We start from the raw sequence: 25850 nt of genomic DNA on the forward strand, positions 1-25850 counted from the left end.
GGATGCCCCATCCCTGGAAACATTCCAGGTCAGGTTGGACGGGGCTCTGAGCAACCTGATCTAGTTGAAGATGTTCCTGCCCATGGCAGGGGGGGTGGACTAGGTGACCTTTAGAGGGCCCTTTCAACCCAAACCCTTCTGTGATTCTATGAAACTGTGGCACAGTGCACTGGAAATCATGCTAAGGAATTTAAGAGCATATCCAAATGGCTGCTTCTTAGCTCATTAGAATCAGCCAAGAAATGCTATGAAGGTTATCAGATGAGGCAGATAAAATTAGACCGGGGGTCTGTAAAGAGAGAACTTAATGGCAGACATGGAAAGAGCCTTAGCTAGTGGTATCTGCGTATGCCTACAGTATGCGGGACAGATTTACAAGTCAAAATATGGTTACAAACACAGAAGTTTCACTACTCCCTTCATTGTGCTTTAATGCAGCCAGGTCCCTGGTGTAACTATTTCCTGTGGACCTTGAAACATTAATAAATTCATTAATATTCAAGTTAGCGAGGGAAGGGAAAAAAAAACCCAAGTCTAGATCCTAAATGCTTCCTATGGACCAAATAATAATATTTTCAGATGCTTTACACAGCAAGAGTCTGGCAAGACAAGAGTCTGGCAAGATTTTAAGCCGTGCTGTGTTGTTTCTCAGAGGTTTGGGAAATGAAGCTAGATGTTTTTCCTATTTTCAGAAACAAAAACCTTAGTTAATGGTATGCAAGTCAAAGAGGTTAATTAACCCGGACAAGTTTTTGCTAAGTACATTTGAATCTGTAAGACAGGTCTGAATAAATCACGCATATTCCCAATATTTTTGACTGCTTAAAACATCAGCTCTGGTCCCTGTTAATCTGAACAAGAAGCAAGAAGGGAAACAGAAAGGTGGTACACGCAGGCAAGCCTGTTAGACAGCCATGTGTTCATCTCAAGATGCAAATACTTAAGGAGTCTACTTTACGACAGCAGGGTGAACTAGCAGGTTTTAGTTAGCCAGCGAGCCAGGAGGAGTGATAAAGCAGCATCTGTACGCTACTTTGGGATTCTCCGAAGCCAGAATCCATAGGGGAGGTGGCAGCTCACCTAATTTGTCACTACAGTAGTATGTTCTGCTCAAAGAGCAGACTGCGCTGTTACTGGCTTTCTGTTTGCATGGTGATCAGGACTCCTACCACTGGGATCCTGAAACGCACCAGCACTGGCTGTACCGAACGGCAGGCAGGTGAACTGCTGCCACCAGACCTTTCGTTCTGGGCTCCTCTAACCTGCATGGAGACCCAAAGCAGCAGAGATGGAATGGCTCATGCGTTTCTACAGAGGTTATAACTACATCACAGACTACTAAAAAGGAATTCCCAGCTGACTTAATGTTTTCCTACCACAGAAGTAAATAAATTGTTCTTTTGCACAAGCAGTTAAGTGTGGTTTGCTATACCTCCTGACACTACGAACAGACCCTTGTCCCAAAGAGCTCCAAGTTACCCAAAGCCAATGGCCAATGAAGAGAAGTGCTGCTAGAAGGTCTCCTGGTTTCAAAAGGACTAGACCCAGTACAAAAAAACCAAAAAACAAACCCCAAAAGAAAAAAAGCGTTCAACCTATTTGACAGTACTGCCTCTTAAGCTGTTTTTCATGCTTTGACTTCAGAGATGCAGAAATAAAACTCTCCTCCTCTGCTTCCCCGTGATATGACACATCCTGAACACTGGCCACATGCCAAGCGGCACCTTGGCACATGATCCATGCCTCAGCGAGCTGCAAGCTTAGAGATCGCCTTTCACTGCAGTCACAGATTACTGAAGGGGAAAACAGAAAGCCTGCTTATGCACAGCAACAAAAACCTCTCAGCACGTCCTATCCAGCTGCTAAACACCCTCTGCTCAGCCCGCCTGCGCACCCTAACTGCTGAAGGCTTACTTTCACAACTAGGCAATCGAGAACCCAGTTTTGGAAAAAAAAAAACAAACAAAAAAAATCTGCTCTCTGCACTTGCTTTCTGTTTTTTGACAAGTTACTTCAAAAAGCTATAGGTAGGTCATAAAAGTTTACCATTAACACCTGGCATAAAGAGTATATTCTATCCCAGCAATGGCAGGATGCCTTCCCAATAGGCTGTTTTTTCACCCACAATGAAGCAGCTCCTAATTTAGCTTGACAATATCCATACTAATTACATTTGGAAAACGCAAGTGTATCAGCTGCAATTAGACTAACCTTTAAACCCACGTAAAAGTTGGTTTTTTGGTTTTTTTTTTTTAAATGAAATTAACATTAGACCTTAAGGGGTTACCAAGGAACTGGGTAAAATGCTACCTTCCCTATGTAAGACAGAGGCATACCACTGAGGATGTTTTACAAAGCTTTAGAAGCAGTCACATCCAATCCAAATACACTTAAAAACCCAGCATATAACCAGCCTTAAAAAAGTAATTTTTAATAAAAATAGAGCACATTCTTAAAATATAAAGCATACAGTCTTGCATACTAAATGATGGTCAAGTCAAATTAATGTGCAATATCATTATCAAAGCAGGCAGCACAAGGTGTTATAATTATATAGCATATATTCAATATTCACAAAAACAATTTTTCTTCCTTAAGTGGTGCAAATATGCCAAACTCAATCTAGACCAGAATTTGAACAAGAAACAAGGGTTTAAAGCCTTCCCATCCCCACACATCCTCAGTATGAAGTGTCGAGTATCTTAACGAAAAAGAACATGCAAACACTCATCAAGAGGTGAGAAGAGCTACTGAGTTTGCGCAAGTTTGCGTAAGGTTTTGCTCTTCGGTTTCCAGGCTACTTGTTACTTCAACAACCCCTCCCTAGGCACCAGCTATTCTTCACATTTCGTTTTATGAATTCCCTTTTAGTCACTGTCCTCCTTCTACCTGAGATGGAGGTGTTGGCTTGCCGTTTAGGGTCATTTGCTGGGGCGGCAGATGCCCTGGGGGGGGCACAGGTGTAGTTTTTAACTTCTTTGTGTCCACTTTTGAAGGATGCTCTTCCTCTTCCTCATCTGAATCTTGCAAGCCATACTTGGAAAAGTGTGCCACCTGTGTAATGAGAAGGGCAAATATGTCACACCTTAGAAGAAACATTTCAGGCATCCGTTTCCAAAAGGCCTGACCAATGAGCTGGCATAACTGCCCACCTTACACAGCAGTTGCGACACCTGGAACAAATTCAGCTTTTGTATAGACCAAGAACATCTGCTGTATGCAGGCCTCCAGCCATTCGGAGAAGTTTTGGTCAGTTTGGTGAGGACAGCCTGCACTACGGCTGAAGGACTTGAGACAGTTTACAGAAGTTTAGCAGAGTTTTTGAATGGTAAGTTCTCAGGGGATTCTAACTTCAGACTACTTCCGATATTCTTGTAAGTCACTTTACAACTAGAACAAAAACATTACCTTAAACACCCAGGATCCAGTCTCTGGGCGGTATTCCTTGAATCGAGCGCCCTGCTTCCGAGATACAGACTCCAGTCTACCTTCGTAATTCATCTCGGCCAGTCGTTCAGGGCTTTTTATCAGGCAACGAGATGTTTTATCCGTAGGCCAGACTCCGTCTAAGGTAACTTCAGCTCGTCTGTTAAAGACAGACAAAAGTGTAAGAGACTACAAGGTTTTGCGGCAAAGCTATTAAGGTACGCATATAGGAGCTGAGAATTGAACGTGTGGGCTCAAACCAGCTTTTAAACCCAATTTCTGGTTCAGAAACTTGCAAGTATCTAGTAACTGTATAACGCTGCAATCTGAATGCACGCCTCAGATTTAGATTTCTTGGTAGCTGCCTGCAAACACAGTAGATTGTCAATTTTATAAAAAAACATCCTTACTAGCCACTGTCCTCGCACAGTACACATTTAAAAATTACCTATTTAAACCTTCACCAATAGGTGGCTTTCTTTCATCATCAGGGTAAACAATAACTTCTTTTCTACGGATGTGTACAATGTCATCCAGATTTAAGTTAGTTAGATTTACTTCGCCTTCAAAGTAAATTGATCCATAACCTGCAAAACAAACCAAAACATCACAATTTGCCCATGAAAAATTGCATGCCAGAGAACCTACATTCCTGCTACACTCCTCCTTTGCCCACCTTACCACCTAGCTTTGTCAGGTCTCCAGAACAACGTACAAGTGACTCCTCCTTCCCACTGTGAAAATACTGAAGATGTGTTATCAACTTTTTTATTGCCAGTTCTTCTGCACAGAACACTTTTTGTTATCACTTGGCTATTCATATTGCCAACACAAATACGAAGTGTACCCTCAGCTTTATAGCGCATTTAGAAAGAGTATTTTAAAAATAGTATACACCACGTGAGTATTTTTTTTCCTAAATAAAAGCAGTGAAGAACACAGTTCAGTACAGAATACAGGCTCTTCACTAGAGCTCAGTCAGCTCCAGCGTAGGCAGCAACTAAGATGGAAGCAATGATGATCGGTTTTGCATCAATGCTCCAGCACGTTTGGATTTTACAATCTTTACGTTTAAGGACAGCAAGTGTCTTAAAAGCTACAGGTGCTTTTGTTCTTTTCATGTTCAAGCTTCTGAAGTCACCCCATAACACAGGCTGTTAGAGCTACCAATCTGAAAGATTACAAGTCTTTGATGCGAGTGGTTCACGATGCAAGGGCACTGTTTATAATCATACTGAGGGCATGGAACTCAGATTCAGGTTCCGTAGTTTAAAATCACCGGTTCAACTTTAAGCAACTAAAAAAAGCTCTATGTGCTTACCTTTACGGCCTATGGTGAAGTCTGTCACAACACATTCATTTCTGTCATTGGTAAATCTAGCTAGCTCCTCCATGGACGGGATGGTGTAATAGCCAGCTCTTGTTAGAACAATTCCTACAACAGAAAATTCACTGAGAACTGGGCTGACAGCAAGTTCCCAGCTTTAGCATTTCAAGAGTTTAATTTCACTTCTTTTGCAAGCCTGGACAACTGAAGCTCCCAAAATGAACTGAGAATCAGTGCAACAAAAGCAAACAGAAATCAAAACGCCTTATTTCCACAGCCTTCACAGCAGATTTAAGACAATTGCTATGCCAGGTTCTTCCAGCCTAGCAACCTGTCGTCACCAGAGATCAGTAGCAGATGTGTAGGTAAAAAGAAAAATGCAAACACATACAGCAACACTTGACAGAAACTCTCCCAGCTTTAATAATTTGGGAGCTCAAGCACCTGCTGACCAAGATGCAGCATCTTTCACATTTAACAGCCTCTGATGCTTTTTCATCTATTGATTCGTCTAATGATCTTTAAAATCCACAAAAGCTTTTTGCATCTACAACTTCTTGCCATTAGGGCTTCTGAAGACGTTTCTTTTGAAACGTCACCTGCTAATTTCATTAGGTGCCACATATTACCTGAAAGGACGAACAAATCTTTTCCTCTTCACCTTCTCCAGATTTCTCATGAGTTCAAAAAACTAACACACACCCCCACCTCTTAACTAAGACTGCATAGCTGGTGAAGGGAAAGGTACTCAAGACCTCTCATGTTTTCACACTTCTCTATCTTTTTCAGTTTTACTAAACCCCGAGACCGGAATTGAGTGCGCTGAAAAGACACGCAAGATGGGTCTATAGACACAACCACGTGGTCCATTCCTTTCCTGGAAAACTCTACAACGCAGTTTGCATGTTGGTAACTACCAAGCACTTAAATAGATTTCTAACTCTAAGATCTTGCTCCTGAACGATAGACAACTCAGTCTACTACTGTAGAACAATTACAGATTGGGTCCTCTTTCTCTCTCAACATCTCACCACCTCACTCTAATATAAACTTGAGCAATGAAATTTAACTGCTCAGTGACTCAGCAGAAACGTTTTCTGCACTAGGTTAGAGAATGACGAGCAAGATTTGTATTCTGAAGAAAAGAGCAGAGAAAGGAAGAGAAAAAGCTGAGGGTCTAAAACAGCCGAAGAGAACTTTAACGAAGCATGCACGAAGTGCTGTCAGGAACTACACATCTCCTGCCCCCACACACAGTCGAACCTGCAGGATGCAGATGATGCACGGTTTCAGGCTCCTCTTCACGCTCATCCTGAAGGGAATCATCATGGAATGAGGCATCTTCACTGCTGCCTTCCAGACCATTTCGCAAGGCCACCCGCATATTCAGAGCCACAATGGTATCATCCACGCTGTTCTGGTGTTTGTGCACAGTGTTCTCTGGGGTCTGTGGGATGGGCTTGGCAATGGGGTTAGTGTAAAACCTAGTCACTTCATGATGATCCTCCTCCTCCTCTCGCTCACCATCTTGTCTGTGGATTTCATCGGGAGGTACCGACAAAAAGAACCTGAAGAAACGAAGAATAAAGTTGAATTATTTAGTTCGAAGGGACTTAAGTCAACATTAAAATTCTGGTGTCTTTTCATATAAAAAGCAAACAGGACCACCACATGAACTGCAGAGTCAGCAGGCTGACGGAAGCCATTATTCCCCCCCTTCACTCTGCCCTTGTTGGACAACCTCTGCCATTTTGCATCTAATCTGGGGCTCCCACTACAAGAAAGATAGTGGTAAGACCAGGAGAGGGGTACCACGATGGTCGGGGGACTAAAGCACATGCCCTGTGAGGAGAGCTTGAGTGAAATGGGTTGCTCAGTCTGGAGAAAAGGCTTGCGAGGGGGGTTGTAATAGCAGCCTTCCAACACCAAAGGCAAAATTCAGGCTCTTCACAGATACGCATGGCAGAAGAATGAGAAACAACGGTCAAATTAAAACAGGGAAATCGATGAGGACAGTCAAGCATTGGAACAGGGACCTAGTGAGGCTGCAGAATCTCTGTCCACGGAGGTTTGAGAGATCCAACTGGACAAAGTCCACAACAACCAGGTCTGAATTCAGTGTTGAGACTGCTTGAGGAACAGAGACCTCCCAAGGTCACTTCTGAAGCGTTCAATGATTTGAGAACCAGGCTGTTACAAGACTTATGCCCAAAATACACACAGTTTTAGAAGAATGGGATGATTAAGTCTTGCAGGCACCGTGATCTAATCAAATTTGAGAACACTATTGTGACAGTCACTCCAAAACACCAGCTTCAGAGAGCTGCCTGGCCGCTGGCAACACAGCTAATAAACGCCTCTGCCCCACTATGAACTGCCTAGGTCAGGACTAAGGTGATCAGAAACAAGGTTCCCCACTCCCATAATCAGTTCTTACTTCTAGTAGCTTTAAATAAAATCAAATATTGAGCTGGTCAGGAATTTTTCCAGCCTCTGATTAAAAAAAAAAAAAAAAAAAAAAAAAAAAAAAAAAAAAAAAAAAAAAAAAAAAAAAAAAAAAAAAAAAAAAAAAAAAAAAAAAAAAAAAAAAAAAGAAAGGAGTTAATCTGAAATATGGCCAGATTTTTAGAGGAATAGGAGGTATTCAGGCTTTTGGGGGGTAAAAGAGGGCCTTAGGGATTCCTCATTTTAATATGTAGAAAATACTTTACTATTATGAGACATTTGGATCAGAGGAGCTTCCTTGCAATTCCCACATTACTGAGGAGGACTAAGCAGAAGGAGAGGTTCGCCTCACCTCAGGGTCAGGTTTATCACCTCCCTCAAGAAATGGCCTAGTTTCTCACTACAGGGAATGAAGAGGGACATATCCAGAAAGTGAGTCATTCCTCTTTGAACTCCTGATTTTGGATGGAATGAATTGGTATGTGACCACACAGGAAGAACATACGGCTAGTTTAAGAGGAAATGAATCTCACAACAGGTCAAATCGCTTCCAATGAACAGCTAAGACGACATCCCTGAAAATAACTATTCTATTAATAATAATTTAGAGACGGGCATAAGCAGTTTGCATTTCTCGTAAGTATAAACACCTGCATGATGAATCAACATACCGATCTCCATTCTCTGGATACTCTGATGGAGAAGCCAGGTCTTCATTTTCACGATTGACAGGCGAGAACAGATTGCTACTGTTGAGATTCTTCAAAACCAACTTTTTGATGCTCTTCCTAAAAAAAACCAACCAAACAAACCAAAACAAAAAACCGCACAACACCAAAGAGTAATTTGGATATTTCCACTACATAAATATATATTTCATGCTTAATTCCTGTGTTCCAGGAACCAGCTGTGTAAGACCTGTTCACACACTAAGGACTTACGAAGTCTTCTGTAAGAGCACTGCAGTAGCTGAGACGCTAAAACTCCTTTTGGAATTCCATTCAAGGCTTTGGTTTACGAGTAAGTGTAAAAAGCACAAGTCATTGAAAGCTTCAAAACCCAAGTTCAGTAAACCACAGTACTATCTGTTTTACAAAACAGAGCTTTTCCAGCAGAAGCACAGAACCCTGCACAGAAAGTCTGGCCCACAGATGCAGGTTCTTCTTTACTACAGCGTCACTTTAGGAGCAAATCAATGGCCAGACTAGGGTTCACTGCCTGCAATCTGAAGATCACTGAACAGCTACGCCAATTACAAAGAAGTCTAAGTACCCCTTCGTTCTGATCTTTTGTTGATTTGGTGTTTTTCAATAAAACACTGAGTCATTCCATACTCTGCTCTCTCCCTGGAAACTGAAGAGATGGTTCAGGCTAAACTAAAGACGAGCCAAGTTCACAAAAATTACAAAATGTTTTTAAAAACCCTGTGCTTAGAGGGACTTTCAAATGACTGATGCATCTTTCTCCAAAGTTTTTTGTTGTTTGTTTTTAACTAAACCCCAAAACTTTCCAAACCCCTTTTCAATTTGATTGCCACTGATGCTCTTGAAGACTGAACCCAAAAGCTTCAGTAGGGCAGATCCACAGCACCATTATTAATTTCTCACAGAAACATCTGTGTATCTGAAATAGAACCAGTGGTGGGCTGTGAAAATGTCAGAAAACTGTCTTCATACTGACTGCATTAGCAAACTAAATGACACTTGTATTTCAGAAGCAGGAAGTATTACACTGTACAAGCTTTCCTTGTAATATTCCTAATTGACTTTATAGAAGCTTTGCTCCAGTCATGGGATGACCTCATTTTTCAGCTTATTTGGCCTTAACAGTTTAAGCTGAACAGTTTTATATCCTCTACAGAAAACAGTTCTATTCAAGTCTTACAGAAAATTTGTTATTGCTATTCATATTTGAACCAGGTCACAAAACAGTCATGGAATTTAGGACACTAAAGGAGTTTACTGAATCTGATCGGAAGATTCTTGCACCACCTCCTCCCTCCAACATACACAAAAGAAAAACTTACTTTGGCATAAATGCACCATTGGATAGGGACGGCTCGTCATCATCAAGACCATCAAAGAGATGAGATTTAGCAGAGCCAGCTGACTGCAAAGCTTTTGGTCGCACTCTGGTCGCTGGACGCGGAGTCAGTTTATAGTGGGTGGGTGTCGTTAAGGCCTTCTGAGCTGCTGGGTTAGTTGGTTTCAGCCTCTGAAACAAAAAGATGCAGAATTGGAATTTTCATACCACTTACTGTAGGGGTTTGTGGACAGTGAGAGTGCCTGCTGTTGCTAAGACTATCCACTCAAGGACCTTGAGCAAAGGGGGACATAATAAACAAAAACAGTGACACAAAGCTGGTTGACAACAGGTAATGGAAACAATGCCAAAGACCAGAAGTCTCCAGTCACTCACTGATGGGCCATTAAGAAACTACAGGCATAGCTCTGGAGAGGGCCAACCTGGACCTCCTGTCCAGGCTGAGTGAATTCGGGGATAGCTACTGCAGTCCGACTAGGGATGTGGGCACCCCGTGCCTGTGGTGCCAGCAGCTGGAGCGAGGGGAAGCCTCAGTGCCTGGAGCAGATGAGGGCCTCTGCTCCAGCCCCTGGGATGGGACCAGTGCATGTCCCAGGTGTAGCTACTGGGGGGGAGGACTAACGTAAGTGAAGGTCTCGGCAGCACCCACTGTAACAAGACCACAGCTCACTGGCCCCTGTGCCTGGGTGACAGGTGCTGGCAGTGGGGGACAGGCAGAGCACCTGCATTGTCCCCAAACCTCATGTATGTGTGTGTGCATGTGTAATTCACTGGCAAGCTTCAGGCTGGACTAGCCCGCAAGTAGGAGGGCCTGGCAGGGATATTGGAGAGGCAGAGGGCTCGTGCCGATATTGAGGGATCCGTGAGTACAGGGTGCCCATGAAATGAGCGTGTGAGTGCGGGCATTTGATTTGCAGCAAGCGTCAAGCTGCTCTGTGGAGCAGGTAAGAGGGCTCAAGATCTGGGCAGGGCTATCGGATGGACAGAGGGGCCATGCTAATGCTCCAGGGATCCACGAATGTGTGGGTGAGTCTAGAGAGCGTGTGCTTTCACTAGGGAACTTCAACCCCTATTAGCCAAAGAGGAGGAAGGGGACTTGGCTGTGTATGCTTATGTTTTATGGGAGTCCCGGTAGCGTTAAGCGTGGGTGCTGCTGAAGGCAGTGCCTTGTGGCTGTGCAGCCCGCGGTGTCAGCGTACTCTGGGCATGTGCGTCTGGGATACACGCTCAGCTTCACAACTGATTGCGCCTGCAAACGGGAAAGCAACAGCCACATCCATCAGCCTGGGAAGGAGACCCCCTGGGGCTCTGGGCATACTGTGCTGGAGGAATCCCCAGCTCCTGCAGTTTGCTGGGGTCAGCAGATGTTTATAACGTCCCTTAACACTTACAAAGTCTGAAAAGTTTTGTTTGTTGTCTTTTAAACCAAATCAACAGGGCAAGAGACTGTCATAAGCAAAGCTCAAGGTAAACACTAAAAATATTCCACGTATAGATAATTATCCATCTTTATTCTCAACTAGCAGCAGTGAGCATAACAAGAACTCCACAGCCAAGGCTCTGATGCAGTCAAAAGCAGTAAACAAAGCCACAATATAAGCAGTTTGCGTCCTGGAGAGCATAAAAAGCCACTGCGCCAGTATGAGTATACAGATGGCAACTTATTTTGCTGCTCACTGCGTACCTAAGCGAAGACAGTGAGCACAAAACAAATTAAAGTCATTTCAAATCTTACCCAGAAAGTGAGTTCAATGTTTACGTGCACTTACCTCCTCTTTCTTCTTTGGGTCTGACATGGGGTTTCTGAAGAGCGGAGAATCTCCAAAGGGTGAGTAAGTCAAGCTATTGAGATGCTGCTGAAGGACTGCTTGCTGAGCAGCTGATGCATTTGGGTCCGTCAGTGCTATAAAGAGAACATAGTTTTTTAGTTTTAACAGTTTTACTAATAGAACCAATGTAGGTAGAAAAGACATCCTTCCAATCCGAGGATCGCGTCATAGGAATTCAAATTTCTATACAAACTTCAGCATTCCTTTCCTCTGCTCTTCAGTCACCATTTCTGCAGCAGTCTGAAGGAAGAAATCAGATTCTATTTCTTCATTAGAATTTGCAACCACATTCAGTAAGTTTTTACCTGTGAAAAGCTGACGGCATGGAGAACTACATATCAGTAGAATGAGCCTGGCCTGCCAAAACCTTTAACTAATATATTTGACTTCTCAAACATCTTTTAAGGGGGGGAAAAAAAAAACCCCACCAAAATAACTGTGATGCAAAGTTCTGATATTCTTGCTACAGCAATCAAACTTACAGGTCTAGAGTCCTCTCTACAACAAAGGCCTCTTAATTTTGTCTCTACATCTTCCAGCATCTAATTTTAATTCCCATTAAACTACTATAAATGTTCACACTATGAAGTGTTTCGAGCCACCTAAGGCAGCTTAATTCTAATTCCAAGAAAAACAGATCGAATCTGTGCATTCCCAAAGAACAAAACCGCTCTGAGAACCAACAGCTTACTGTCAGACAAAGTCTGCAAGGAAGTCAAGAGTACAGTTTGAGACAACTGGTTCTTCCCAGATCAAAAGCTGGTTTAACTGAGCAGATGTTAAGCAGCGAAACCCTTCCCTACGCTGCCCCACTGCAGGCGTTGCCTACAAAAGAGAATACTTGGATCACCTGTAGAGTAACATCAAGGGAGGTCCAAGCATAAGAAATATAGAAGTATGATAGAAGCAAGACAGAAATATATAAAATCTGACTGCAACACACTGATGAGAGTATTTCATCGTGACAAGAACATAGCTCCCCTCAACCACATTTTGTCTGTCCTAACTAGTATATGAAGTTACTTTGAGGGCTGTTCACAGCAACACAGAACAGTGAAGCTGAAGGCACCTCTGAAGGTCACCTTTTTCCTAGCCTCCTGCTCAAGCAGGGCCACCTGTGCCAGTGCTTGGGCACCCTCACCGTGAAAAAGTGCTTCCCGATGTTCAGAGGGACCCTCCCATGTTCCAGTTTGTGCCCATGGCCTCTGGTCCTGACACTGGGCACTGCTGGGAAGAGCCTGGCTCCGTCCTCTTGGCACCCTCCCTGCAGGTATTGGTGTACACGAATGAGATCCCCGAGCCGTCTCTTCTCCAGGCTGAGCAGTCCCAGCTCTCTCTGCCCTTCCTCATAGTAGAGATGCTCCAGCCTCTTCGTGGCCCTTCGCTGGACTCTCTCCAGTATGTCCATGTCTCTCATACTGGGGAGCCCAGCACTGGACACAGCACTCCAGGTGGAGCCTCAACAGTGCTGAGCAGAGGGGAAGGATCACCTCCCTCCTCCTAATGCAGCCCAGGACACCGCTGGCTGCCTTTGCCACAAGGGCGCATTGTTGGCTCGTGGTCAACTTGGTATCCACCAGGACGCCCTTGGTCTTCTCTGCCAAGCTGCTTTCCAGCCGGCCAGCTCCCAGCCTGTCCTGGTGCCTGGGCTTGTTCCTCTCCAGGGGCAGGACTTTGCACTTCTCCTTGTTTAACTTCATGAGGTCCCTGCCAGCCCGTTTCTCCAACCCACCCAGATCCATCTGGATGGCAGCATGACCCTCAGGCAAATCAGCCACCCCTACTCTTCTTTTTGTGACCTATATACTTATAGAAGCACTCCTTGTTGCCTTTGACATCCCTGGTCAGATTCAGTTCCAGCTGGGCTTTGGCTTTCCTAAACCCATCCCTGCATGCTCGGACAACGTTTCTGTATTCTTCCCAGGCTACCTGTCCCTGCTTCCACCTCCTGCATGCCTCCTTTTTGTGTCTGAGCTTTGCCAGGAGCTCCTCATTCACCCGCACAGGCCTTCTGTCATTTTGTCTGACTCCCTGCTCATTGGGATGGACGTCTCCTGAGCACGGAGGAGGCGATCCCTGAATATCAACCAGCTTTCTTGGGCCTGTCTTCCCACACAGTGTCGTGTGCCGTCCGTGTGTCTCTGTCCCCCTGCCCAAGTTTAAAATAATTTTCCTGAAATCACAGCCTCAGGGGGCTAGAGCATCAGGTACGTACGCCATTCATTTAAAGTGCTCAGATCCGCCAAACAGGGTGAACACTGCTGGAAGTGGTAGACGTTTTAACTTAAAAAATGGCAGTACCAGTGCCTGAAGCTAAAGACCATTCATTTCACCAATGGCACAGCATACCTGCTAATTAAGTCCCTCTAGCTCTACCTGAAATTACTCAAGAAGCTAACGCTTTAATTAAGTCCCTCTAGCTCTCCTACCTGAAATTACTCAAGAAGCTAACGCTACATTTCCCTTACTTTTTTTTTGTAAGCACCTACCATTGCTGCCCAAATTCAATGATGGGAAATATGTTAGCAATCTTGAAGACAAAGCTCTAAAATAGCTGCAATTATTAGTAATGTTAAGTAACTTTGAATTACTTTAGCACAAAAAAAAAAATGTCATTAACACGGTCTCCACTGCTACCGAGAACAGAAGTGGCCTCAAATAGATGCCCAAACATTTTTTTTCCCTCCAAAGCATTTGGGTGGGATGTGCTCCTGTTTAGGCACATCTGAAACAAGGGAGGAAGCAGCAATTAAAGTTGGGTTAATGTACACTTACCTACAGCAGGCTGAGGGGCTCCAAAGCCCAGAGTAGCTGTTGATGTATTGAATCCTGGTGCCCCAAATGCTCCTGTTCCTAGCGTTCCACCAAGTTTAGGCTGGGTGTTTCCAAATAAAGAAGTCTGTCCTGCTCCAAGAGCTGTGGCAGGAGAGATGACTGTCATTTAGAAATACTACTTTCTTAGAACGTAGTAAGTAAGGATGTAAGTAAGTAAATAGTAAGTAAGAGATGACTGTCATTTACTACAAGACCATGACAAACTTACAAGCCAATTTATCCCACAACAAAGAATCAATTATTTATTAAATTGCAAGAAACATTCAACATGTCCATGAATGCTACAGACACTCAAGACTCACGTGATCAGACCAGAGACTTCAAACACAGAGGACGCCACTGGTTTTCTGAGCCATTAGCCACCGCTGTAAGCAATGCTGCCTACAATTTCTAAAAGGTTACTTAGCGCTGTGTTAGCAAGCTGTACTTGTGACCGAGATGCACGGCTTCAAGCTAAAACATCTACAGCCTTTACTACATTAGAGTTAGCAAGTAACACCAAGGCTCTATTATCACTGAAGTTTGAGGACTGACATGAAATAAGCTGTTAAACTGTTTACCTGTACCAAACCCTGTTCCAAGTCCAGTTCCCAGAGTCCCAGTCGCAGGCTTATTTCCAAACAAACTATTTCCAGCAGTGTTGGCACCAAAACCTTCAAGAACAGAAGCAGTAGCTCGTTAATCTAACACTATTAGAGATGAAATTAAAAACATATATTTAAACAAATGGGCATCACCGGCTCAAAGACAGCCCTGCCACAGTTAAAGTCAAATTTCACAGCCTGTTTCCAACAACACAAGTTAAACTAACAAGCAGCAAGAAGGGACTTCAATGGTAAAAAACATATTTGAATTATGAACATAATATTGAAAACATCAGTACAGAAAAATACTGTTTTGCCTTCTTAAGCTTTTCAATTTGTTACAAACTTCAAAGTTTTACTGAAAGCCAGAATGGACATGATGATGCTGTATCTGGCAACAGAATAAAATGTATTAAGTTTCTTCAACTGCCTGGAAGGAACAAATCCCATTTTATACTGTTTATACCACACACGCACCTCTGATTCTTACCGACAAAGCAAGTGACAACTCAGATTCCTACAAGCACACAGTTCAAAGACACATCTCCAATTGTAACTAAGTACAATCCAAATCTAACATTAGACAGATTAGTTCTTAAACTGAAGATTGTGAAACCATCCTACGGTTGGTTAGTATGCAAAGACAGAATTAAGCAAGAAAACTGCAGTCATGGACCAACATCAGAAACACCTTAGAAGCAAACTCCATTTTTCCTGTTAACTATACCACCGCAAGCAATGCAGGCAAATTAAAAACACATACTACAGTCAGTATTGTTCACCACTAAAGAGCATCAACACACTAGCTATCTTGGAGAACAGTAGAACAAGGGACTTGGAAGCAACTTTCACAAATACCATGGTAACAGTTTGCCCAAGGCTGGTCACCGCAATGAAACGGTGCTGCCCTGGCAGTCTGAGCGCTTGACAATTTCCTCCCTCTGTCTTATTCTGGCAGGCTAATCGCATTTTAGACTTTATTGCTGATATTAAAAAAAAAAAAAAAAAAAAAAAAGGACCAATGTCAGGATCTAAGCCCATTCCTGCTCACTTTCAGGAATACAGTTTTGTTGCTCTCAGAGTCAAGGAAAAAAAATCCAGATTTCAACAGAAGTCCCATGGAGGAAGACTGTCATTTACTTCAACTATCACTACACATTTCTCCTGCTTGATCACACGCTCATTTGACAGCAATTCTCTAACATTAGCGTCAGAGGCCAACATTAACACAAGACCCACTTCTTCAGGACTTTGATCCTTCACACCATGAAAGACGACAACAGCTACCAGTTAAACTGGAACTGACCGTTTCATTTTACCCTCGCTCCAGTGCAAGATCTCCTTAACCCCGCCATCAAGCTACAGATATCACTGTTTTTACCCTATTTTTTTCAGTACTCCTTTGCAACCACAGTGTATTTACAGCCGCTTAACAAACCTCTACATTGTATGAAGGGTCTGGAGAAGTAGTCTTACGAGGAGGGGCTGAGGGAACTGCGGTTGTTTAGCCTGGAGAAGAGGAGGCTGAGGGGAGACCTCATCGCTCTCTACAACCACCTGAAAGGAGGTTGTAGCGAGGTGGGGGTCGGTCTCTTCTCCCAAGGAACAAGCGACAGGACGAGAGGAAATGGCCTCAAGTTGTGCCAGGGGAGGTTTAAATTGGACATGAGGAAAAATGTCTTTACTGAAGGAGTGGTTAAAGATTGGAACAGGCTGCCCAGGGAAGTGGTGGAGTCCCCATCCCTGGAGGTATTTAAAAGACGTGTAGATGCGGCGCTGAGGGACATGGTTTAGTGGGCATGGGGGTGTTGGGTCGACGGTTGGACTTGATGATCTTAGAGGTCTTTTCCAACCTTAACGATTCTATGAATTCTTTGATTTCAAGATTTTCAATTACAGGTTACACCTTCTCTTAACCACTCATTGAAAGAGTGGTACTTTTACTTAACTATCTACCTTCTTGAGTCAGGGAGTACCACCAAGAGGAAAGGTATAAAACAGCAGCCAAGACGTTTCCCTGCAGCAACATGCATCAGAAGCATGGCTTACCTGAGAATTTTAACATTCATAATCATTTAGCATGCGATATTCAGCAGCCAGGTGTGTGGTATATGCAGTATAGTTTTAAGTGACTGAAATCCCCCTTTTTTTATATGTACCAAAATTGGAAGTGTTTGTATTGGTTCCTAAAGTCAGGGTTGGTTTGTTACCAAAGAGCCCGCCGCCAGTGGTTGTACCAAACGAGGGAGCACTGGTCGTGGTGGTTCCAAATCCAGCAGGCTTGTTACCAAACAGGGTCTGAAAGGAAGAAAACATGAATTTGGAAACCTGACGGACCGATTTTAAAAGAATCGCATTAGTGTTTCACTGTAGGCAAGAAAGCAGAACTAGCGCCAAGCACAACTTAGACCACACAACCCAGACTCCCAACAGCGACGTGTTATTTGCAAGCCACATGCACTAGTACACGGCAAGCACCTTCTGGAAACAAGTATTTTCACTCCATTAAAACCAAAATGAGTAAATATCAAGAATCAAGTTCATTTTCGGTTGAGTCATCATCACAATTTAAACGCCTGTATTTTCAACACTACGCCGAGGCACCCCTAGCAATATATAGGCAGTGACACGTTCAGTCTCTCTTGCTGTCTTTCATCACTCAAGACATTACTTGTTAAAAAAATTTATTTCTGCAACAACAGTTCTATTGCACATGCTTATATTGTATCCTTCAGTTTACACAAAACCACACTATTTTCGCATCTTGGGCATCTTAACACTTAAGACAACACTACTTTCATGAAGGTCAACACCCAGGAACAGGACTCTAAGCCATTTGTTTTTATTTTCTTTTTTTTATTCTTTTTATTTATTATTAAGACACAGACATACCGAACCGCCAACACCAAATCCTGTGTTAGTTTGTCCAAAAAGACCAGTTCCGGTTCCAAATCCAGTACCAGCATTTGTATTGGCAGCTGTTCCAAAAAGGCCTCCAGGCTGTGAGGGCTGGGTTACCCCAAAGAGACCCTACAAACAGGGACCAGGTTAAGATAATGTTGCAATGCTTTTCAAAGTCTAGCGCTGACGATAACAGAATCAACACACAAAGTCAGTTAATAAAATGATGCTACATTAGCCCTTTTGCTGGGGGAAGAAGACGGGTGAAAAGCATTTCAGCTTTAGTCATTTTCCAAGAAATTAGTTACAAAAAGGAAATAGAAAAAAAAAATCAAAGAATTTATGCTCCAAGCTTAGAAGGATATTAGAATTTCCTCATCACTTTGGGTGAGGGAGACGGAAAAGAAACATTTCAGTGTTTTCTGGGAGAAGTCACAACGTATTCAGAAAGAATATAGTATATTTGGAGCCAAAGCCCCTAGCTATGCAACAAGCTACAGCTATGTAGCATCTTTCTATCAAAAGAGCCCATGAATGCTGCTCATTAGTCACCAGAAAGTACAGAATTGTTAATGAATTCCCACAGCATGTTAATAATCAAATTATATTATCTGTGTGAACACGATTGGAAATACTTGAATTGATAGAGCAGGCTGCTTAAAGAAGGGAACAGGAAAAGTTATTTGTTAAAAGCTGCATTGCTGTCCAATTATCACGAATGAAAAATTTTGATTGGCAGGAAGTAGCTTGCTCAGACAGCAGCGTTCAAAGCTTTGCATCCATGTTTTACGAAGCTGTACTACAATTTGAGGAAGATCTGAAGCACTATATAGCAGCCTCCTCTGTCTAGCTGGAGTAGCTATACCACAACTTAAACCTTTAAGGGTTCAAACAATTTATCTTACCATCGTGTTTGTGTTCGGCTGCCCTAGAGTGCTAGTATTGACAAAAGAAAAGCCGGTGTTCTGCGTTGTTGTGGCTTGACCAAACGGTTTGTTGAACAGACTTGTAGTTTGAGATTGCTGACCAAAAAGGCCCCCTGTTGTTCCTGTTCCAAAGCCGGTTGTACCTACAACATATAAACACATTGGTTAAAAAACTCTCAAGTATTTATCCAAACCCACTACGTTTCCCCACTCGGCACATTCAAACAGGAAAAAAGATGCTTCAATTCAATGGAACAGCAAAACACCCAGTGTCACCAACGCAGCACGGCATCTGCGTTCAGATGGAAGGAGTTCCTGTTAGGTATTTCATCACGTTCTCCTTGTCCTAAAGTCAGTGTGAGCCTAACACCCAAGAACCACCTGCAAGTTTACCTCACAGATAGATCTGACCAAAGAGATACCAGCTTTGATACGGTCAGTTTGTTCTCCACTGTACAAAGAAAACCGTACCACGAGCACCTGAAGAGAGCTCACTGGGCAAGACGTGGGCAGGCAGCCAGTGCCCTACACACCGGTTCTGTTCTATAACCCATACAACTACCACCACAGGAACTTCTACCTGAACTTCAAACACCTTCTCCCTTTTTTCACCCCAAAGGAAAAGGGCTGTTTACATGTGAGGTGGTAAAAACGCATAGACAAGAGCTTTTGCTCCTTCTCACGACTGCCGCTGCTACCTCTGCAGAAGTATGCGCTTTCTTCAGAGTTGACTGCACGAGAAATACATGAAGCCCAGCAAGGCTGGCAGGTTGGGCAGTCCCTGTATTTTAACGAACCATACCTTCGCGGGGTGCAGAGGAATATGGCCACCTGTATGCCGATCTTTCTCAAGGACAGCAGCTCAGCTCAACCCACACAGGCCTCAAGCAAGCCCAGAGATTAAGCCCAGCAGTGCCTGTCATTAAGGACAGACACAATTCTAACCCAAGACAGTAGAGCCTTTCTTACGGCAGATAATCACTTCCGTTCCTATGGACCATAGGATTTTGATCTTCTGTTTACAGTCTAATTCCACAAATACAAATGTCTACTTACATTTAGGTTTGCAGCAGAAACTAAAAAACAGAATTTGTGTTTGAACTTTTCAGCACTATTTGTTTTACGCTAAATTCAACCAGTCCGCTAACTGGTTAGCCCAACTGACCTGGGACTACCAGACACGCAAGCACTTACGTGAATTAGTTACTTCATACCTGGCTTTTACTTTTTGACCAAGAATGCCAAAATGGACAGCGTGAAACCAGGATGGCGCAACATGTAACAGGTCCACGTCCTAACCCTGCACTACGGTGGAGAAAAGCTCCTGGCAAAGTCTAGTTAGGCTACTATAAATTAACTTGTCCATTTCCAGGGAATTTATGTTCACTCATTAGCGGAAGCAGAATCTTGACTTTACCATTAACCAACTGATGCCATCACCCTGCCGATCACTAGCAATGTCCTGGTGGTTTTACTTCGAATTGTTTTACTCGCCCACGTGAACTAGCTGACTTTCTTGTAAAGCCAGATGCTCTAATGAATTGTTTTCCAGCAAAACTTGCAGGATGCAGAGGAAGTTTGCAATCCCTGAAGAGTAAGTAAATAGAGATTTCTATGGCAAAGAACCCGATTATTGGACTTTGATAACACAACTAGTAAAATTCTGAGCTCACACCAGTGTTTCCTCATCTTTTTTCATTACAGAATTTTACATAGCTTAACAGAATATTTGCATATCTGGTCACAGTAATGACAGCAGACAGGCAGTACTTACTGGTTCCAAAAGCAGTTTTATTCTGTCCGTATGAAAAGCCTGTGTTAGTAGTAGAAGAGCCAAAAAGTCCCGTAGCTGTACTTGACGTAGCAGTAGAAGACCCAAACAAGCCTGCAGCTGCTCCCGCTCCTACAGGATTTGAGGGCCCTTTCCTATTTGCCTGGTAGTCTTCTAAACGGAGTTCCTAGTAAAGGAAAATCCAGTTCTCTTTACACGTTCTTTTTACACTGGATAAGGTTAGAACAGTGTCATTAGCACGTTTACACAGCATTCAAGCCTGCTCCGGGATGAAGGTATCATGAAAAGCTGTAACACCTATATTTTTTAAAAAGGACAGCATAAACAGGACCTAAACTTAGATATACCTCTGCAGTTCATGTCTGGGCTTCAATTTTACTTCCCAGAGCTTTTTCAGATCTTTTGAGTAGAAGACCTGTTTTGACATATCAAATAAGTCAACTTGAACAGAAAGGCTTCAGGGTTAAATCCTTGGGAACACTAGTTTATATTAAACAACTGTGAGTTTTGTCTGAGATTCTGCCATTATCTCAGCAGTGTAGGTTTGCTCCCAACAGGATCTCGCGCCCTTCTGGTACACGGCAAGATGGAATTTCAGCTCTTCAGAAATTGCAGTGTTAAGCATTTAAAAACAAACGTAATTAATACGGCAACGCATTACACGTTTTACTTTATGATACCTCTCTTCTGTGAGTGATGCAGATATTGAAGGTTGTACTCATATTAATAGAAGACAATTATTACAGTCGAAAAAAGCTCTACTAAACCAATGCTAGCGAACAGCCAAACAAGATAAGCATGTTTGAACACTCATTGACTGACCTCGAGAGACTTGCTTTCATACTCTTTCATAGCAGTAATACATTGGTGCTTGGTATTGATGTTAGTGCTAACTCCAGATTTTACCATAGTATCTGTACCGGTTGGTGGCTGCAAGAGAAGAGGTTCAGGTATCAAGTTTAAAATCCAGATAGACTTCCGTTAATGTAGTTAGTACTCTCTCGGCAGATGCTGTTAAAACCTAAACTTAGCACAGGAGCTGAAGCGGTGTATCGCTGTTATCTGTACAGCTGTGGCCTCACCTGGTGACAAGGCATGTTCAGTAGCAATCAGTAGTGGAATTTACCCTAGTAACACCCAGAACAACGCAGTGAAATTCATTTTTCAGTTTCACTTTAAAAGTAGTTTACCCAAACTTGTGATACAGATCCTCTAGCTATTCACGGATTTCGTTATCCCCTGGTTTTTTAATTGTGCTATGAAAGTACGCATCAATGCCACTCAGACTGCTCAACTTGATCATCACCGTTCTGTCTACATCCCGAAATAGCAAAGTCTCAGTCTGTTAAACCAGCTCAGCCTAGAAACGAAGAGGGCTGAGATTTGCGTGACAAGTATTTGGGAAAAAGAATGCCCCTTTCCAGCAGGTATCAGTTACCCCATTTCCATGATGGCTTCCCTTCCGAGCCACCCTCCATTTTCAACTGCCACAGAACTTCCAAGACGTTATTCAACCCTTTCTTAAAGGGAACTCATCCAGAAAGCATAGGGGATTGGTCTTCACATTTCAGTGTACATTCCCAAAGCCATGCTGACTTGTAAGAGAACTGCATTTATTTTGGCCCGTTCCAAGATGTCCTTAACCCTTATTGCTGTTAGCATTTAGCGTCGGTCACCCTGAATCCTGTGGGACTTCCTACCTTCCTGAGAAGGCTCAATTTTAAGAGCTGGTTTACCTCTTCAGCTTTAACACAGCTGTAAACCTAGCAAGTCTAGAGAGGGCATCACTCCACAGTGTTTGAGAAGTCTGTCAAATTCAGAATAAAAAAAGTCTAGTTCTTTGGAGTTAATTATACATCCTATTTCCACTGCAACAGTTCCACTAAAGGGGGATGCTTTCAAATCATTTCAGAACACTGCATACTTGCATATGAACTACTTATTTTTAAATTTCAGCTCAGTGACTAAGACAGTAACTGCAAAATTTAGTGCTTCCTATGATAAACAGGCTTGATTAAGTAAAAACAGAACTTACATTAAACTTAATAGTCGTGCCAGTTGGAGCAGCAGTAAAACTAGTTGGGCCAAAAAGAGAGCCAGACGTACTTCCAAAAGGATTGGAAGTGGTGTTGGTGGTTCCAAAGAGACCTCCACTGCTGGTACTAGTTCCGAAGTCTTGAAAAAAAATAAAAAAATAAAAAGATCAGTACTAAAACAAACCTGAATTTTAAAACTTAAACCCAAATATTTTATTCAAATTACAAAATAGTTTGGAAATGGAAGAAACCGCTAGAAAGAGATTTTTTTTTACAGCAGAGCTGGAAACCGATAGTCCGCTAATGCAATATTCTGCTGTAGAAGACTGCCTCTAACCCATCACCCCAGGAAATTCTAGAATAACCACAGCAGCCAGTTTCATTCTACTACTGACAATGCTCAGAAAATTATGTATACAAGGGGAATCAGTGAGGTTTCTTTTCTCTTCTCAGAAGGGTCTGCAAGCAGTTGCTTTTGCTTTGGGGAATTACAGTAGAGTTTAAGAGGCATTTTAAGAATTCTAGTGCCAGAAGCAAAACCAACTATAACTGCTTTACGACAGCAGAATAAAAAGCTAAAAATCAAGCAGCGCCAAAAGATACTTAAGAATAGAAAATGCCAGCCGACCACCTTTTTTAACTTATTTTAAAACTAATGGCTAGAATCGCAGCTACAGATTTTGTAGCATATCAGGCTCAGTCTTGGCTACTGTGGACCACAGTAACGTCACTATATCCTTCAGGAGAAAAAGCCACCAAAACCCCACGTTAACACTTGTGCCAGATCCACACATACATCCAGCGTTCTGTGCTCTTCAATCAAAGAAAATAAGCAATGTTCAAGAGAGATGCAGCAGTTTTACTCACTTCCAAACCCAGCTGGCTTATTCTGTGCAAAGGCATTATTCTGGGATGAGAAGAGGCCTCCACCGGTGCTGGTAGTTCCAAACAGGCTATTTGACGTCCCAGTTGACGTTCCAAACCCAAAGCCAGTGCTTGTGGAGGAGGTGGCTGGCTGATTAAATGTCGTCGAACCAAATAATCCTCCTGAAGACAGAAACAGACTATTAATCACTTGTAATCATCAACTGCTTGGGGTTTTTTGGTTGTTTTGGGTTTTTCTTTGGGGGGTGGGGTGGGGGGGTGGTTGTTTTTTGTTGTTGCTTTTGTTGATGGTTGCTTGGGGGTTTGGTTTTTCTTTTCTTTTCCTTTCCCCCCCACCCCTTTTTTTTTTTAAATAACATCCTTCTTTCAGGATTGCGTTCTGCACTACAACCATAACACAACAATACCTGGTTTTGTCTGTGTACTCCCAAAGAGGCCTCCAGTATTATTGTTTGACCCAAAGGCTGATGTTCCAAACGCTCCTCCACTTGTAGTACCAAAGCCAGCATCTGAAAATCAGCATTACAGTTTAAATGAAACCACATTCTAAACACGTGTACTAGAAACTAAATGCTGTCACTGCCTTTTTAACTTTCCAGAAGAAGTTTGTGCACAACTACCTACACATCAGTGTCTGGGATATGTGAAGTGGTACAATTAATACTTCTACAGAGCTCTCGAAGCAAAAGGCTACAGTATTTGAGTCAGCCACTTCTACAGAACGTAAAGACACTCCTCTGCAAGGCCTCTACCGCTTTTTATGGCACCTGGAAGTTGCTCTTCTCATACCTTGGTTTAGGAGCAATATAGACAGAGTTACTGTGCTTCCTTCCTAAAAAACTAAACTGGGCATACGCGCCAGTTTATAGTCTGCGTTAATGGCTAGAAACTCACTCACTGTGGTATTTACAATGTCTATCTCCAGAAGACGCTCCTCAGATTACTTGCTTTTTCCTTCCAAGTCTTTCCAACGTATTCCAGTCCTGACTGAAAGAATCTCCCCCCCCAGCAAGACGGCCTTTATCTAAGCATTTGAGTTTCCATTCCTTTTATAAAAAGAAGTTTCAACAACTGAATGTGGAATCCTGGTATCTACCCAAATTAAAAGCTTGGTTAGTGGAGAAGCCTAGGGCTCCTGAACCTGATTCACTGCAAAGCGAGCGAGCTGGACAGCCTAGCAGCACTCCAATTCTGTCACACACACAGAATCGCCACCTCCATCTGATCCTCTAGCTGCACCTCCAGGAAAAAACACCTCAAGTACTGAAAAGTCAGTTTAGACGTATTACTTACTTTGTCCAAAAGTTGAAGTTGTCCCAAAGCCAGTGCTGCCTCCAAATGGAGTTCCAAAGGATTTGTTAAACATTTTCAGGTTGTCCCCCTAAACCTGGAAAGAAGAATTCAGCTTTGAGTTTTCAAGATAAGCTTTAAATAATTTTTCACCTTCCTCATTGTTGATGTAAGCCATCTAATTTGAGTACTCACGCCATAAAATGCGTGACAGCATGTTTAAGTCACACTAAGCAACTTAAAACACACAGTCAGAACCCTAAAAGGGACAAGAACGCTAATACTTTAGTGACATCACAAGTAAGCTGCCTTCCACCCTTAACTACGGCTAGATTTTCTGCGCATCTTACAGACCGAGAAAACTAATGACACCGCTCCCAATCCACGTGTTCTCAACAAAATCCTCTAGAACATCTAACACTAACAGCACTTCCCACATTGTTTCTACCGCGTTTGATCCACAATCAGGCGACACAAACCCATTTTTGCGCAGCCACCTCAACACCTGAAAGACCTCCCCACCGGAACGCTTCTCTAAGAGCGGGCGCGGGGATCTGCACTGTGCTACAGCTGCTTCTGCGACACTCCCAGGATTTTCCATGATTGATTTTCTCTTAAACAGTATTTGCCAACTGCTTCAAACAAGAGAGGTGGAAATACACTGCACAAGAACTACAGGAATACACCTGCCATCTGCTTCCCACTTACTGCTCACGGGGCTGCACCGGGATTTTCTTAACTTTTAGAAAGTTGTTGGTTTTAAATACTTGTTTAGGGGAGTTTTACCCCATTTAGGCAGGGGCCAAACTTACCTTACCTTTACGACACCCGTCATTTTATTTACAGATACATTTAGTAATGCTGCTTCGCTCCAATCTCTTCTCCAAGTACAAACACAACGCTACAGCTGTTTTCAACAAAACCAACGAACCAATAAAACAAAATCACAACAGATCCTTAGCCATGCTCCAGTCAGAGAAATTCATAGTCTTTTTCTGTATTGGGGCTAACAGCTGTTAGCTCCACCATTGAAGATGCCAATATTATCCGGAAAAAAATTCATTGTTGGCAGCATTAGCTAATCCACAGCAGCGCAGAACTAATAAGTTTGGAAAACTGTAAGACATGGCCCACACCAAGAATATTTACAAAGCACTACTTTCTACCACGTTAGGATAACACTGTTTTATGGAACGACACACTAACTTTTAGCATTTCGGCATTTTTTAAACTCCGTTTAGGTTTTCCAGGAGGCTCAACATCCAGGACAGCAATAAACTCCTATCAAGTATTCTCCGTTCGGTCGCCAACAATTTAAGTAAAACCGAAAAACCACACCTTTGCCTCTGCCCAGGTTTGACAGCTTCTCTATAGCTCCCCAATTCCAACCCCTTTTACATCCTTCTCACCAAAAGGAAGCACGCACCCCACCGTACTCGGCGTACGGCCCAGCACAGCCACTCCGGAGTGATGTCACTACATCTATCCCCCCCCCCCCCCCCCCCCCCCCCCCCCCCCCCCCCCCCCCCCC

At 43.0% G+C, this 25850-nt stretch overlaps 1 protein-coding gene across 1 annotated transcript in view; it reads right to left on the minus strand.

The window, feature by feature from the left end:
• Positions 1 to 24411, minus strand: part of NUP98 (nucleoporin 98) — a 38586-nt gene extending 14175 nt beyond the window's left edge. Inside the window, exons 1-19 of the mRNA XM_009290872.2 lie at positions 24323 to 24411; positions 23437 to 23538; positions 23012 to 23191; positions 22144 to 22283; positions 20931 to 21038; positions 20091 to 20274; positions 18296 to 18459; positions 17382 to 17519; positions 16700 to 16787; positions 14466 to 14558; positions 13846 to 13986; positions 11011 to 11144; positions 9225 to 9412; positions 7870 to 7986; positions 6017 to 6321; positions 4748 to 4861; positions 3875 to 4013; positions 3409 to 3586; positions 2890 to 3054 (exon numbers count right to left, since the gene is read on the minus strand). Of these exons, the coding sequence (XP_009289147.1) occupies positions 2890 to 3054; positions 3409 to 3586; positions 3875 to 4013; positions 4748 to 4861; positions 6017 to 6321; positions 7870 to 7986; positions 9225 to 9412; positions 11011 to 11144; positions 13846 to 13986; positions 14466 to 14558; positions 16700 to 16787; positions 17382 to 17519; positions 18296 to 18459; positions 20091 to 20274; positions 20931 to 21038; positions 22144 to 22283; positions 23012 to 23191; positions 23437 to 23538; positions 24323 to 24395 (2751 nt within the window). The 5' untranslated portion in view covers positions 24396 to 24411. The remainder of the gene's footprint in view (positions 1 to 2889; positions 3055 to 3408; positions 3587 to 3874; positions 4014 to 4747; positions 4862 to 6016; positions 6322 to 7869; positions 7987 to 9224; positions 9413 to 11010; positions 11145 to 13845; positions 13987 to 14465; positions 14559 to 16699; positions 16788 to 17381; positions 17520 to 18295; positions 18460 to 20090; positions 20275 to 20930; positions 21039 to 22143; positions 22284 to 23011; positions 23192 to 23436; positions 23539 to 24322) is intronic.
• Between the last annotated feature and the right edge of the window lie 1439 nt (positions 24412 to 25850).

The sequence above is a fragment of the Aptenodytes forsteri genome, unplaced genomic scaffold, assembly GCF_000699145.1.
Source record: "Aptenodytes forsteri isolate BGI_AS27 unplaced genomic scaffold, ASM69914v1 Scaffold254, whole genome shotgun sequence".
NCBI classification, from domain to species: Eukaryota; Metazoa; Chordata; class Aves; order Sphenisciformes; family Spheniscidae; genus Aptenodytes; species Aptenodytes forsteri.